Raw genomic sequence first — 15,670 nt, 5'->3', positions numbered from 1 at the left:
TGTTCGTTAGTTTGTGATACTTTGTGGATCAAATGATTAATCGGTTCATCAGGAGAATAATGGGCAGGTAGTTGGAGCCCTTATTGAATCATCAATGTGACATCAACATCAGAGCTAGAACCAGCGGCTCTGCAGACATGGTCGTTGCTGGTTGGCTTCTCTTCTCGACGCCTCGGCCAAGTCAAGGGTGATTGCCTGAGCTCATGTGCCGCTTCATGGACTTCAGTGCTCAGTGAGAAAATGCAGAGGCATGGGGTTCAGCACCATGGTCAGCTCCACGGCTCGACCAGTGGACACTGCTGTCTGCTCAGCTATATTCCTCCATGTCGATAAATCAAAGGCTGGCTAATTCAATAACTGAAGCTCCAAGAGACTGGACCACTGTCCTGTCTGCCAATCTTGTGGCGATGGGTCAAATTTAATAAGAAGCTTTGATTCGAGAGGGGGTGGGGGGTGGGGTTCTGTCTTTTGCCTGGAGATTGTGAGACGCTGATTGTAGGAGTGTGTGGCTGTGTCATGTGCCACACTCCGACACATTTGCCACTTTCACAAAGTACCGGCAGCTACACAGAACAATGCTGTGACAACATTTCAAAATGTCTGTGAGAGAAATGTGCCACATTACACCAAATATTATTGCAGGACTCCAACAAATGTGTGAGTGCACAATGTTGATTTCAGGCAATTACAAAGGCCTTTGAGTGGCATTTAGCAATTAACACCTCACTCGGGGTTGCTATTCATACCTGAGGCAGGTGCCCCCCTCCTTCCCCCCTCCCCTCGGTAACACCTTGTGGCCTGTGTGTTCGCACATGCGTCTACATGTGCCGCAAAAGCCAGGGAATCAGTGATGCTGAAGTTGAGAGCCTCTGACACAGCAGAGTGAAAGCCATAGTGGGGGGGAGAAAAGCACATCACATCGCCCCTTCCGGCATATCTGACGCACGGTGCAGTCATGCTCATTCTGCTGGTCTCCATGGCAACCATGAGATGTGAAGGCAGCGGAGGGAAATGGCTGCAGTGGAGGTTCTGTAGACAGAGCTCTTCCTTTCCTTGCCATGGTAACAGTGACAGGAGGTGAATATATAGTGATCTCTGCACAGAGCCAATTCCACAGCCAGTAAAAAACCTCATAGTGAGGTGTTTCATCTGAGCGTTTTGAATGTCCACAGCGTGTGGTGTGTGTGGGTGCTGTGGAAACATGAGCTCAGAACACTCATTAATGCAAGAAAAAGCCAGCAAGTGAGAAAATTCGAGAACTGAGTAGTCAAAGCGTCGTCTGTTGAAATCAGAAGACGACGTCGCTTAGCCGGTGTCCACTTGGTGGAGAGCCAGGACTGAAGCAGCACTCCTCGGACAGGCGCATTAATAACTACAGAAATAATTAAGCGTGTCACATATCTCTTCTGGGTGCTCAATCAAAGAGACAACTTCTCCCATTTCCATATTTCCTCTGATCTGTCTGTCTCCGTCTCTGACGCATTCTTACTGACGAAACGGCTCATTTGTGAGGCCCCCTCTCACCGACAACCTACCTTTGGGGCCTGCCAAACTAAAGCTGCAGTGAGTAAACACCTAATTACTGCCTGCAGAGACAGCCAGGACTGGCACTCCTGGCAGAGTTTGAACTGCCTGCATTTCCCTCTACCATCTGACTTGAAGTCATGCGTGGCGAAACGGCGACAAAAAAGAGATCTGACTGATTTTAAGACACCCACCTCAGTCATGTGTCAGCGCAGGTGATACCTAATTTAAGTCAATTTGCCAGTGAAGGTGACAGCAGAGCAGATGCCCTCTGCAGACGTGCAGTCATCACAGATGGTATCTCTGTCAGAGTCTGGATGTGCACGACTTCGGGATTCGGGGGTTGTCTCAGACACCAGTGGCAGTTTTGAAAACGGGAGATGCCACCTCTCAAGCTGAGAGACATGTCCAACAGAGGACATAGCCCCAAGCCAATCTCTATGGATAAACACAGGGTCGGGGAAAATGAACTGTTCCCTTCTTAGATTTTGATCTACAGTGCATTAGACTGCAGCGCTGTCATGCTTGTTGCTCCTACATTTATATGGAATATGACTGTGTGTTTTGTTTTTACTACAAAATACTGCTGCACCGTATGATGGAGCTGCCGTACAACGACAGGCAGGTAATAAGAGACTCTGCCGCTGTGCTACAAGCAATAAAATGTCTAAACTGTTTGTCTCTACTCTAAAGTTCAGCTTAAGTAATGGTCTAATCACAGTGGTTGCCATGATCTGTATCAGCCGCGAGAAACAATGTGTTGCAGGAGGAAATGAGTCCTGCAGTGGTGGTGATGCTTGGGCACTCTCTGTGGCAGTGCTGCTGCCACCAAGTGGAGGTCTGAGGAACTGGCTCTCCAAATGAGGCCAGATGTCACTCCAGCTAAATGACCCTCTCGCAATGATATGTGTAAGGAAAACATTATCTCAACACTAAGCTGACTTTTCCTTTATCTCCGCTGTTCTGACGGAGCAGCTGCGAGACGAGCTCTAAGATGATTTTTTGAGGCACAAAACATTCATGCAGAAACTTGAATTATTTACTAAGTGCACTGCCATATGCCTACCTTTTGTGCATCTTCCCATTTCTCCTTATTTTCCTCCTCCAAGAGGTTGCTGATGATTTGAAAGAAGTTCTGTGGAGATGATGAAAGGGGAAATACATAACACACCCACACACAAGTATTACAGGCACACTGCAGCGAGATGCTTTTTAAACCGTGACAGATAAACACGACGCACTCAGGAATGACTTTTATGGATAACATACTGACATTTCTGATCGCGGGAAATCAGGGACTTCCATAAAGGAATAATGACGTTCCCTGCAGGGCTCGGCAGCAACAGGAAATTTGCCTCTGAAGCCATGATGGTGAATGATTAGAGGAAAAGATGCAATATGTGGATCAGCCCTGACAAAAATACACCTTGAACCCCTGCAGCTTGCAGCAAGCACTTAATGCTAGAGGAGAGAGGCACGGGCTACAATCAGGGAAAAAAAAAAAAAAAAAGATGAAAGGGAATGGCTGAGCAGCTGTGTGGATTGTCTTCTTCAGCAGCGGAAAGCAGGGGCTGCTTGGGGTGCATGCCTGCAGTAGTAATAGGACCCCTGTCTGATCTTTAGCCTTGTTATTTCGTCTGGTCTACAATGTGCCTGAGGGAGTGGCTCTCTCTCTTGACACAGGCTATCTTGTTTTCTACTTGAATGCTTATGCTCCCTCTGGTGGTAATGTGCCCACTTTAACACTGCATTAGCGCAGAGACACAAGGAGGGGGTGGGCTGGCTGACTGCTCTCCTGTCTGCCCACACACACTATACAGCTCTCATAATAACCGGAGACGGGATGCTTTCCTCATCTCTTTAGATTTTTTCTTTTTTCCCATTGTAGGGGAAAATGACTAAATGGGACCTGGGTTGTCCATCCATGGCCGGCCACATTTGGGTTTTTTTATTCCTGCAGAATATTAGCGGCAGACCGTGCACCTGACGTCTGGTGGATAAATGTGACAAATGTGCATGAAACCAGCAGCAAACTACAGAAACGAACATCCCTGGCTGACATTTTGTTGTTCAAATGCCACCGCGTGTTGGAAGTTTATAATTAAGTGAGTTGAACATTTTGGTGATTTCATTACCTACATCCTAACCTGAAGTAAAAGCCACTTAAATTCAATTATATTCAAATGATACCGCAGCTCTAAAAGTGATGCATGTCTGGCATCACTGGATGGGATTTCACTCTAGGTTAGCCTGTTTTTCCCCCTTTCATTATGTGCTTTTATTCTTATTTCATGGGCCTTTTTTCATTTCCTCTCCTTCAGAGCAGGAGATCTGTATAACACCTAACAATATGAGTAAAATTTCATATTCAATATATTGAAAAGCTTATTAGTCAGCAGATACTCTATTCTTTTATGGGACTTTAAAGCCAACTGAACTTTCACATTATTAAAAGGAGAGATTATTCATACTTTCACACAGAAAATGGCTGATACCTTTCTAATGTTCTGGCCCTATTGCTCATATCTCGACAGCAGAACAATAACAACAAAACCACTCTAAGAAAGATTAGAAAGTCACACACAAACTATAACAGAGAATTTGGTTTTTCATTAACTCAAGCAACCAATTACTTCTTTTTCTATTTAGCACACACACAGCAACATTCAGAAATTGTGACTAGGACTGTTCAGGCAGTGTCTTTGAAAATGACACAGCTCCGAGGACACAAATTATCTTATTGGCGATGGAGGCGGAGCTTTAGCTGTAATCTCCATCATCCTATTGACATAAAGAGGATCAAGACTGCAGTCAACCCCAACACGATGAGATGAAACTGTTTAGGATGTGGAGGAGATATCTTAATACAATAGAGCTATGGGATGTGTTTGTCAGCCTTTGTGTTATTTCAGATACGATAGAAAATGTTTGATTTTCATTCTCTAACATGCATCAAATGTTAGCCTTATCCAGTTGGTTAGTTTCTCTAAATAGATACAGTGGGGTATGAATATAAGTCTGTGCTATAATGTTAAGATAAAACCACTGTCTGCTTACTTGCACATCATCTGAAGACGGCTCATAGCTGGCCCTCTTGAAGGTCTCTGTCACATTGCGAAGGATCTCCACGGAAGACAGCAGGTCGCCGGCGTAGAAGTTCCTCCTCTGGGTGAGGTCCAGCAGGTTCTTTGTGACCTGGGACATCCCATCCCCGGCCAGCATCCTCTGGCCCTTAGCAAGGTGCCCCTGAACCTCCAAAAACAGGAGAGGAGAGAACTTGGGGCATCGATGTCCACAACTTTGTACGATATGCGCTAAACTACACATTCAGAGTAAATGGAGTGAAAAAGAAAAAAAAAAGAACAGGAAGAAAGAATCTGCTCTCTAAGGCCTTTTCTTTGACGCTTATATCTAAGCCAGGCCGAAATGTATTCTGCCTTGCGGATGTTTTGAAATGAGCCAATGTGAATAAAAGAGTTAACTGGAGCAGAAGACGCACATTTAGGCAGAAATTGCACAGTGAAATGACATCTCACATCATTGCACAGGGTTTATGTCCGTAAATACACGTTCACAGGTGCAGCGCTATATGTGCCGTCTCAGCTCTTCTGAATTATTTTATTTTTAACAGTGACAGAGGGTTACCAAAATTACCTATCCTAGTGGAAGCGTTGTTGTGTATCCAGGCTAAATGCATACACAGTAAAGGAAAAATTTATTTAAAATACTGCAATAAAAACTACTCAGACTTTAACAAAAGAAGATCTTCTTTTTTTTTTTTTTTTTTACAATTGAAATGTCTCATCTTGCCGTGCAGTGAAAAAAGGGATGAGTTCACATCAATTCACACCTGTTCTTTTAGCCAAAGACAACTGATTGTATTTAGCAGAAGACTGCTGACAGTTTCCCTGCTTTGTTGTTTTGTAGCTGGTTTCTTTCTGGTGCTGTGCTTGTTTAGAATTTGCAGTTTTCTGTGGCAGTAATTCATTATATTATCAGATGCAATTGAGAAAGGCAGTAAAGTGCAAGTGAGCATTGGCAGTTAGTTAGAAAAAGTACAAAAGTACAACATGTTCTTCACAGTATCAACAACTGTTGTAATTTGTTTCTCCTCTTTTCGGGGGACTCGAGTAAATGAACAAAGACAAACACAGATGAGAACATGCCAGAAACACTTACTCAAACTGTTTAAGGACTTGACTATGACCATTCATTACAAAGACAAAAATGGCAAAATCAGTGTTTCAATTTGCTCCTCTATTGAAAGTGGTTAATCTTTGGCTACACTGTGATGAGAATAGGGAGCGGGGGGGTGTGTGGGGGGGGGACGAGACGCTGGGGATGTAATTTATGATGCATTGGAAACAGAGGCTGTGAGAGGGAGCTGACTTTGCACCTACTGATTGCTGCAAGTATCTGAATTCATTTGTTATGCATCGAGCATAGCTGGGCTGCTCCCAGAAGGCCATACCACGGTGATCCAAAGAGCAGCGTCGACTAGTGGTGCCTGTAGAGGAGGTAGAGACAGCGACAGATTTGGAGAGGAGGGAGGGAGGGAGGGAGGGAGGGAGGGAGGGAGGGAGGGAGGGAGGGATGAGAGGGGAGATGAGGGTGGATGCAGGCAGAGAGAGCGGAGAGGTGGGGTTGGTGGGTGGTGGGATTAAGACCAAAAGAGAGCCAAAAAGAAAGGCAGATGGAGGTGGAGGGAGTTGGATACAGGATGAGGGGGAAGGACAGGAAAGAGGAGGAGGACAGAGACATCAATTATTTTCATGACAGACTTCTATTTTTCCTTTTTTTTTGTCCATTTCTGTTGCTCATGTGTCGCCAACAAATCTGATGTCACCCGCTACATTTTGCAGTGGATTTGAGGCACGTCTTTGAAAGAGGGAGAGAGGGAAAGAAAGGAGGGGGGGAGTTCTGCTCTATTTGAACAACTGGTTTTATATTATAAGCAACAGACAGAGGCTTTTTAATATATGCACTGTGTGGCGTATTAATAGGAGTTCCAGTGGCTTACTCAGGCGTGCAGCAGCTCAGCTGTGATAGCTGTCAGGCATTTAAACAGTGATCCCGAAATAGCAGAACCTCCCAATATCCACCCACATCCCCATACACATCCTACATAGGGGTCCAACATCACACCTTCCCAGCTGTCGACCTGGTGGAGTGCACTTCACACATCACCCCACCGCTCCAACACAGGTGCTTGACATCCTGAGGAAAACTCCCACAGTACAAAACATTTCCCCTGGCATCCGTGCTTCAGATAAACCCATCGCTATCTCTTGTTCTCTCCCTCTCTCTCTCTCTTTCTCTCTCTGTTTTTTTTTACACACTAACACACACAGACAGAGAGAGATCAAAACCACACCTCCTACACCCACCTTCTTCACTGCTACTACCTGGTGAAGACACGAGTGCACACAAAACATCGCTATATGCCAGGAGCGCCCATGCAGCACAATGAGACAACCCAGAGGGCAACAGGAGCGGCCCATTGCTTTACACTGTGCTGAGCATTTGTCTCCCTCCAAACTGCCTTCAACCAGGGAGGTTTTATTTACTTCCTTCTGTGATGAACGTCAGAAAAAAAAATTAATTAAAAAATTAAAAAATCTCATTTGCACTCATCATGTTTCAGGTCCTCACACTCAAAGAAAAGGTGGGTACGTGTATCTCAAGATGGATTGATATCTCAGATTGAAGGATTCACTTCAGTGTTTTGGCTCCTAGAGGCTTAAAAGGTCATTGTAAACTGAGAGAAACTGTGCTATAACTGAGAAGTGGCAAAAAGACACAAAGCACTGAGTAAAGGCTACATTCAAAAAAATGTTAATACTGAAATGTGACAGCTGAATAATAGACGGGTTCGACTTGAAAGACATGTTTATTCAACAGTAAAAAAAAAAACTGACAAAGAGGATATTAGTTATTTGGCCTTCTGATGACCTTTATTCTGCTCTCAATTTTGTATTGTACTCCATGATGTAATTTTAATGTCAGTTCAGCAGTACTGGAAGCTACAAATTGCCCAAGGCCAAAAATAATTTTCATGTCTCCCTGTGCTCATTTTCTGTTTGCACAACAGTTTTGCAGAAAGAAAATTAAAGATTGTCAAAAACTGCATTAAACAGAATCTAATCCCACACTGGTCATTATAAAATGAAACCTGTACAAGCATTAAATGAACCTTTTCCTCCATTAACTTGTGCAGCTGTGCCATCCCTTCTTCCCACTGTTTTGTAAAATAAGTGACTTTTCATAGTTCATCATCTATATAATTAAAATGTTATATCAGCATTTAGAATAAATGTAATTTCCAGTTATTTAGAATTGAACTCCTCTTGGCTTGTAGCTCTTTTGGATCAAATAGGGTCAGAGATGGAAACACAAAGTTTTTCACTGTGATTTCGCCCGGTTCTGTCATCTGACCTTGCGTCACCAGTGATGTATGTAGAGTAGCTTGTCTATGAAATACAGGACAGCGGAGATGTGCTTGATCAGAACCAAGGCTGCACTACCACAGAGGCATTGACCTGTCGCTGTCCAGTTTTACTGCATCCTCAACCTGGCTAGGATTAGAGGGAGGACTTTTATTCAAACAGGAGGAGAAAGCTAAAACAAAATTTAGCACCTGAGGAGTTATGGGACAAAAACACAGCCTGAGAGAGGATTGAATACCATCACAGCATGAAACAACCCCTGGTCCACTCTGAGCATATGTCGCAAATAAAATGACCCTTCATTCATTCTACAGGGTGGGGTCTAATTTATTTGCTGGAGGAGTACAGGATCATTTTCCTCTGCATTAACCTGTGATATGTTTTGTTTAATAGCTTGTGGTTGTGTTGCTTTAATTGCTGCCTCTTTCAGCTGGATGACTTGAACTTCAATTGATAATTGAGATTTGGGGTTCTCATTAGACATGCATATAAATAGCAGCAGAAGAGCTTTCACACATGAAACCTCTTCAGCAAAGTAACAAGTAATTTTAGATTTGAGTGGAGTTAAAAGTGCAAAAAAAACAAAACATAAATTCTGGTAAATGTAAAAATGAAATAAAGTATTTAAAAGAAATACTTTAAAATGAGAGCATTACACTGGACACATACTGGTCATTCAGACTGCACTGTAAAACATGGAACAAATTCTGTGCAGAACTGTATTTGTAAAGAAATCCAGGAATCTAATTCTTAATTTCTAAGTGCGTGTGTCGTGTTTTGTACTTTAGCCCTTCACAGCACTTCAAAGTCACCCGGCCTCCTCGGGAGAGGCTGACTAGTTAGACAGGAGGCTGCTCTGACTTTTTTTGTGTGTGTTTACCAGCGAACGAACTTGAATGATACAAAGCGAACAAACTCATCTGCTGTGAGTACGAATCCTCTCGACTTTTCCTCCCCTCTTGCCTCTGGTGGCAGTTGTCATCCGTGATGACCGAGGCCTCGCTGACTCTCCCTGCACTGGGTGCCGTTTCCCATGATGACCTTGATGACGCCAGTGACTACGGCTGAGTAGCCGCTTATGCCCTTAACACATTCGGACGCTCCATCCAAGCAGTCTTGCTGCATTTGTGTCGCACATTTTGTTATGCTGCCTGTGTTGATCAATATTTCATCTTTGTTTACCCGCTCTCAGCAGCCATTACATTTCTGACTGCCCTGGAAGGAGGAGGTCTGACCGTGATGGGTTGGCTTTTTTTCTTTCCACATTTTTTGCTCATTGCGGTGTTTTGTTAGTTTAACCTTGATCTAATCAGGTCAAAGGTTGGGAGGTGTTGTTTTCATTCATAGTCTCATAATGTGGGCTTTGTGAAACCTCCTGACACTGGGACTGTGATTAATCGCTTTAGAAATAAACTTGACCTGCCCTGAACTATTAGCCTATCCATCTTGTTTTTTTTTCAGTGGTCAGGACCAGCTTTGACAGGGAAATGCTCCGTACTCAGTAGTTAAACATGAAATATGTCAGCTGTCTGTTATTTTATCAGGATACTGCTCACACATTAAAGGTCCTGGTTCTCTTGTAAAGAGATATACCATACATTCTGTGCATGCAGATGTTCAGAGTTCACCAACACTGACAAACACTACAGTAAGAGGTCAGCGGCGATTTGCCAGAGTGTGGGGACCTGCAAAAACTAATAGGATACAAACAAACAACCGCAGGTCCAAAGTCAGCTGCTTAAAGAGAATGTGGGATAATTTGGTCATTTAAGTGCAAGGTTCACCAGAATACATTTAATTTCCTTTTTAAATATAATTAATGCTATTAATTAACGTGATACTGCTCAGGAAAGCAAAGTAATTACCGTAGTCCGACTGTATAAAGGAGCCAAGTGTCTCACTCTGACTAACTGACCTGCAAACACCTCTTGGTGTAAATGAAATTCTTAATCAGCGAAGGTGTTAAATTTCAAACAGCATCATACAGAGGGGAAGAAGAAACACAGAAAGTCCTCAGAGCCAGTTGTAAATAGCTGTGTAGTGCAGAGCAGTTATTAGCCATAAAACTAATGTCAAGCTGGAAAGCTAATGTCATGCTAGTAAATCTTACTCTCCATAACTTTGCCGCAGGTAAGCCATCTGTGAATGGCAGCGTGTCTGCTGCTGCATCCAGTTTGCCAGTTAGCCACTTTATGGCTGTGGGAGAAATGTCAGTTCACAATACCAGACTGTTTCAAGTTTTACAACAGCTTACCGTGCGGAACCAACACGCAACTTTAGGACCCGACAGCGCCTCACTCTTCTGTCGTCTTATTTGTTAGTGAACTGACCTTCAGCAAGAACAAAAGTAACCTGCATCACAGCAGCTTTGTTTTTTTTATCACCTCAACTCTTTCCTCTTCCTTTCTCTTCTATTTTCTCAAAGAGTCTCGCCCTGTTAGAACTCACATCCTCTGCTCTAATGCTCTCCTCTCGGTGCACATATTAAAGCCTCTGCTTAATGTCTGAAAACAGACCTCAGTGTTCTTTCCTTTAACAATGCTCTCAGAATCACAGTAACATTTCTTTCCTTTTTTTTTTTTTTCCTTTTTCCCCATCCAGTACACAAGCTGTGTGCTGACGGGTGCAGCCATGAGTTATATCACTGCATGTGGAAACGGGATGAAGGCATGTGCACGCTTCTCTCTCAGATGTGGAAGCAAAGTCTTGGTGCCATGCAAAGATGAGACAGTTGACTTAAGAAGCAGAAGAGCCTGTCACCTCCTACAGTAAAGGAAAGCTTTCTGTTGTGGCAGAGATCTAGTATTATTGCTCATAATATAACAAAAAAAAGGAAGAAAATCACGAACACTCTGATATGTATTCTAACAGTGATACCATGATAGCAGTCTATAATTGTGGGGTAATTGTACTACTGTAAAAATAAACGTGACAGTTGCACTTGTTGGCAAATCAGCAGTTCAAACAGACAATCCTTGAACATAGGTGGAATTGAAGTGGATTAATCACACTGTTGTATCATTTAACAAATGCCTGAATCCACATATTAAAATGTAATCCACCATTTTGTCCCCTCTTATCCCTTGGGACAGGTCTTCAATGAAGGAACGCGGCTAATAATAACATTACAAGTCCATCCATAAATCTCCCTGTGCGTACAGCACCGTTAGGAGTCAGGCAGTGATAACAACAAATGAGTTGAAGATGTAGCTCATGTCCTTACCTGTGGCATTGGGTGGGCATCTATTAAAGGCAAGCTCTCCTGACGGCGTCCGTCTCCACACCATTGACACTGCATAGTCCTCAGGACAAATCTCGTACGGAGCTGAAGAGCAAAGTGTTGCTACGTCAGTGCAAAGAGCTTTTCAGCATTTCCACTATGATGCAACTATTTCCTCATATTTCATACAAGGAGGTATGGAAATATAGGGAATCAAAGCTGTATAGTGCTGGTGAATGCAAACACACCATTTAAAAGGATTATAATAAAACATACCCCATCCTTTAATCTCAATTTTTGTGAGTGTGTGCGCTGCATAATTGCAATAATAAAAAGTTGAGCTTTTTTTTTCTTCTTTACTTTGGAGAATGGAAATATTAAGCGACTTTATGTTTAATACTCTACTTTAGAAGGAGATTACTTTGAAAATCACACAGTAAGCTTATATGATTCTTGCATTAGTCAGTATGTCTGTCACCACTATCTCAATTTCTTCATTTATTGGAATATATCCATAAGTATTCATACCCCCTCTGTATCCACTTATCTGCAGCTCCTCTTCATATTCTGCTTTAAGTTACTTTATGTAACAAGCCGTGTCACTGGCTCCGCAGAGATAATTATCTCCCTCTACTTGTCTGCAGCCTCTCTGTGGCCCCTCGGTTTTAAGTCTTATTATCCTTTGACTCACCTGGACACCGCTGGTCACTGCACTTTCGGACTTCTTCTCCGGTGCCATCACACTGCTGCCCGGTCACCGCTGCCCCCTGACACACCCGGGCTCGCCTCTGCCATCCTCCATCGCACGACTTCGAGCAGCCGCTCCACGGACCCCAAGGATTCCACTGGCCGTTGGCTGGAACAAAATCCCCCCCGGTTAGAAACAGGCACTCTCAGAGGCACAAAATGTGCTAGTAAATGAACAGAATATTAACTAAGAAGATACAACACTATTAAGTGATTATCTAATGCCATTCAAGCTTTTAATTAGTGTGTGACATCTTAAATATTTTTTGATTACATTTATTTGTTCTGCCATCCATGCATTCAGTTTGTAGATGCAGTTTGTTGGTAATTTTCCAAGAACGAACAGGATTACTTTGAAAAACCAGGAGGATGAATGTGTGTTTTATGGCTAGAGAAGCTGCTCTGTGAGAGGTGATTATTCGCCTCACTTTTCCAGCATTGAGAGACATTTCTGCTGAAGTTTCCAAAGCAACCCGCATGTTTTATGCCTGTATAATGACCACTGTTAAATTGTGCATTAGTCAAAAAAAGAAAAGAGAAAAAAACAGATGTGCCCCTTCAGCAGTGTAGTAAATCACATGCCCTTGTTTGAAGGGAAAGGTACAACACCCTGAGAGCAGGAAACACACTCGACTCTCATTTGAACCTCTCCATCTCCATTTGAACTTGGTGTCCTACAACTAACCTCTGTCAGGAAAGCTTCCTGAAGAAAAAAAAAAAGAAGAAGAAGAAGAGGGAGACAGAAAACCATTGTGATCTTTGGGCTAAAACTATCCACAACACATTGATCAAATCCCAGCCCGTAAGCGAAGTCTCTTCCCCACATCAGAGCAGCTGATTCCTCGGACAGATGCAAGCTCATGTGTCAGCAGGGTTGGAGAAACTCTTTCAAATTTCTAACACATAACATTGATTCAAAATCCTGTGCGGGCCTTTATTGTAGTTATTAGGCAGCTTATCTTTCCATTTTATTCATTTTTTTGAATACCTGCTGCCTTTTAGCACACTTAATTGCCCAGAGGAACACAGTGTTTTGACTGTAAGTATATATACACATATATATATATATATATATAAAGAGAGATTTTACTTCAGACTCTTTTGTTCCACAGACCAAGGCAGTGCCTCTAGGAGTCATGGACATGGTGCTGACTTGATAAATGATGGCTTAGACTGTGTTGTCTCACTAATGTTTGATCTCTCACCTTGGAGACAAATAAGAATTGCTAAATAGGTAGGTCTCATTAAAAGAATAAATTGTATAATGCAGCCTCTTACTGTGAAGCAAACAGCAGCATCTCCTGCTTCATTATCATATGCACAAAAAATAAAAAAAACACACACATACACAAGCATTTACTGCTGTTTTAGTGGTTCAAGAGAGCAGGTGAGTGGTTATATGGCATTTGCACTGACTCTTAACTATTTGAGAGGGATGTCTTTGCCACACACATACCAGTGAAATACAGAACAAAAAAAAATACATATCCCTGCTGCTTCATGTGCTGCTACAGTTCAAAATTGCATCAGGAGATTAGGAGAGTGTTCAGGCCCTTCATATGATCAGACAATTCAAAGCCTGATGGAGACCACTAAGCTGACATCTTTGAGCCTCTAATACATCTGTGATGTTGACAGACAGTTTGGACAGCTAACCCTGAATTACGTGAAAGGCATACAGTATATCTAACTGGATTTTACAAATCCAATTGATAGAACATGGTCTTAAACATTATTCTTGATTCTTACAACGGAGATTTGATTCTTGGTCCAGAGCTCTTCAGAAAGAGAGGAACAACTTTATATTTAATCTTAAATTTAATCTAAATTTCAGAGAAATGATTGTTGTACTCGTGGCTGTAATAATGGTTATGGCTATGGGGGGATGGGGTGCTGTCGTCATTCTTTCCCCTGTTTCAAATCATGATTTTGAATTTAGACATCAAAGCGGATATAGAATTAAGAGGCTCAGGATTTTACCTGTGCAGTCAGGATTATGGCACTCTCTGCTTTCTGCCCAGTGACCGCGACACTCAGATCCCCCATGGGCGGCCGCTGAGCACTGCCTGGTCCTCTGCTGAGTGCCATTGGCACAGGTCACCGAGCAATCGCTCCAAGAGCTCCACTCCTGCCACTGTCCGTCCACTGGGGCACCAGCACCAACCACAACCCAACAAGCATATCCCAAGTGTAGGGAAAAAAAAGAGGGCAGACAGAAATGGGAGGAGATATTCAGATCACTATTCTCTCTCAGATTGAAAGCCAATAAAACAGACATTGAGTGGAAAGCAAGAAAAAATCACACTACTATTTGTGGATTTTGGAAAATTGCAGTGTAGCTGAGATTCTGCTTTGCCTTTTTTTTGCTTTTTTCACAGGTTAAAATTTTCCAGCCAAAGGCAAAAAGGAGAACAGAGGATAAAAAAAAAGCGTTTTGAAGAATATCTCCATATTTAGATTTAGATTATTACTACGTCAAAAGGCACAAACTGCACACACGTTTAGCTGCTGTCTATTCCCCATGTCTGAGCAAAGGGGAAAGCTTCTAGGACTGAGTGGTTTTTACTGAGTCTGTTACCAGAGCAAAGCTAACATTTACTGTGTGGAAAAACTCATCATCACTAATCTGCTTACCATTCACAGGCAATGTGGGTAAGTGATTTTGACGTCAGTATCACAGTATTGACTCTCCACAGGGTTTCCTAAACCGCACTATTGTGTAAGCACTATTATTTCCAATGCACCACAAAATGCACTCATTCATTTCCTTACTCACCTTTGCAGTTTCGTATAGATAAATGATTATATAGCTGTGTTTCAGGTAAACTGCTGCAATTCTCAACACCTGAAACTCTGAAATGAGTTCATGATCATACCTCTTACATTACTCTCACCTTCATGCCTTTGGGGATAATAGTTAATACGGTTAATTCTTATATACTTAAGAGACAGATAGATAATACCTGGGCATAGGGCTATGTTGCAAAGCTTAGTCTGGGTCTCAGGTCCGTCACAGGCCCTGCCTCCATGCTGGGGAGGGGCACACATCCTAGTCCTAGTGCGGTGCCCTCGGCCACATGTGAATGAGCACAGGCTCCACGGTGACCACTCCTCCCATACACCGTGTACTGCGGGCACAGAAGAGGCGTCAGGCCTAATCAATGTCTCTGTCACCGCTATAGCATGAACAAACCCATAACAGACTGCACTGAGCCATGAATGAAATAAAATCAATCAAAATAATTAGCAACAAAACTGGAAGTGAAACACTGAGCACACAGACAGTGTGTGGCTTCACCGAGCCACAGCCAGTCGCCTCAAGTCACCTCTGGAAATCTAGCGAGTACATACACAGTAATAATAAATACGACCCTCACTGACAGTGCTTCATACAGAAGTTTTCAACATATAAAACAACATCTGTAAGACTTCCTCTTCCTAACCCAGGGCGACGGTTTGTTGTCTTCTTGGTTGACTGGGAATCGAATAGCACTGGACCCTCAGGTTAATATCAGTTTACAATCCAGTTACTTACACCAACATACTAATCATGGTTATACGGCAGGCAGGCAGGCAGACGGCCCATAACCTGGTCCCAGACCTCTGAATGACTGGCCACATTTTATAGTTTGTCACTCCGACTAAGTATCAGCTTGGACAGCCCAAATCCAAAAGGACATTTAATAACAGAGGAGGCTCACTGATATACGATTCTTCATTTGGCATTTCTTCA

General features: G+C 42.9%; 1 protein-coding gene across 1 annotated transcript in view; it reads right to left on the bottom strand.

The window, feature by feature from the left end:
- adgrb3 (adhesion G protein-coupled receptor B3) overlaps positions 1-15,670 on the bottom strand; it is a 110,860-nt gene that overhangs the window by 41,272 nt on the left and 53,918 nt on the right. Inside the window, exons 5-11 of the mRNA XM_083987937.1 lie at positions 14,901-15,065; positions 13,918-14,082; positions 11,882-12,046; positions 11,194-11,295; positions 5,925-6,031; positions 4,582-4,776; positions 2,591-2,659 (exon numbers count right to left, since the gene is read on the bottom strand). Coding sequence (XP_083844063.1) covers positions 2,591-2,659; positions 4,582-4,776; positions 5,925-6,031; positions 11,194-11,295; positions 11,882-12,046; positions 13,918-14,082; positions 14,901-15,065 — 968 coding nt within the window. The remainder of the gene's footprint in view (positions 1-2,590; positions 2,660-4,581; positions 4,777-5,924; positions 6,032-11,193; positions 11,296-11,881; positions 12,047-13,917; positions 14,083-14,900; positions 15,066-15,670) is intronic.

Source organism: Trachurus trachurus (assembly GCF_905171665.1).
Source record: "Trachurus trachurus genome assembly, chromosome: 15".
Classification (NCBI taxonomy): domain Eukaryota; kingdom Metazoa; phylum Chordata; class Actinopteri; order Carangiformes; family Carangidae; genus Trachurus; species Trachurus trachurus.
This window is presented reverse-complemented; position numbering and strand designations above follow the sequence as displayed.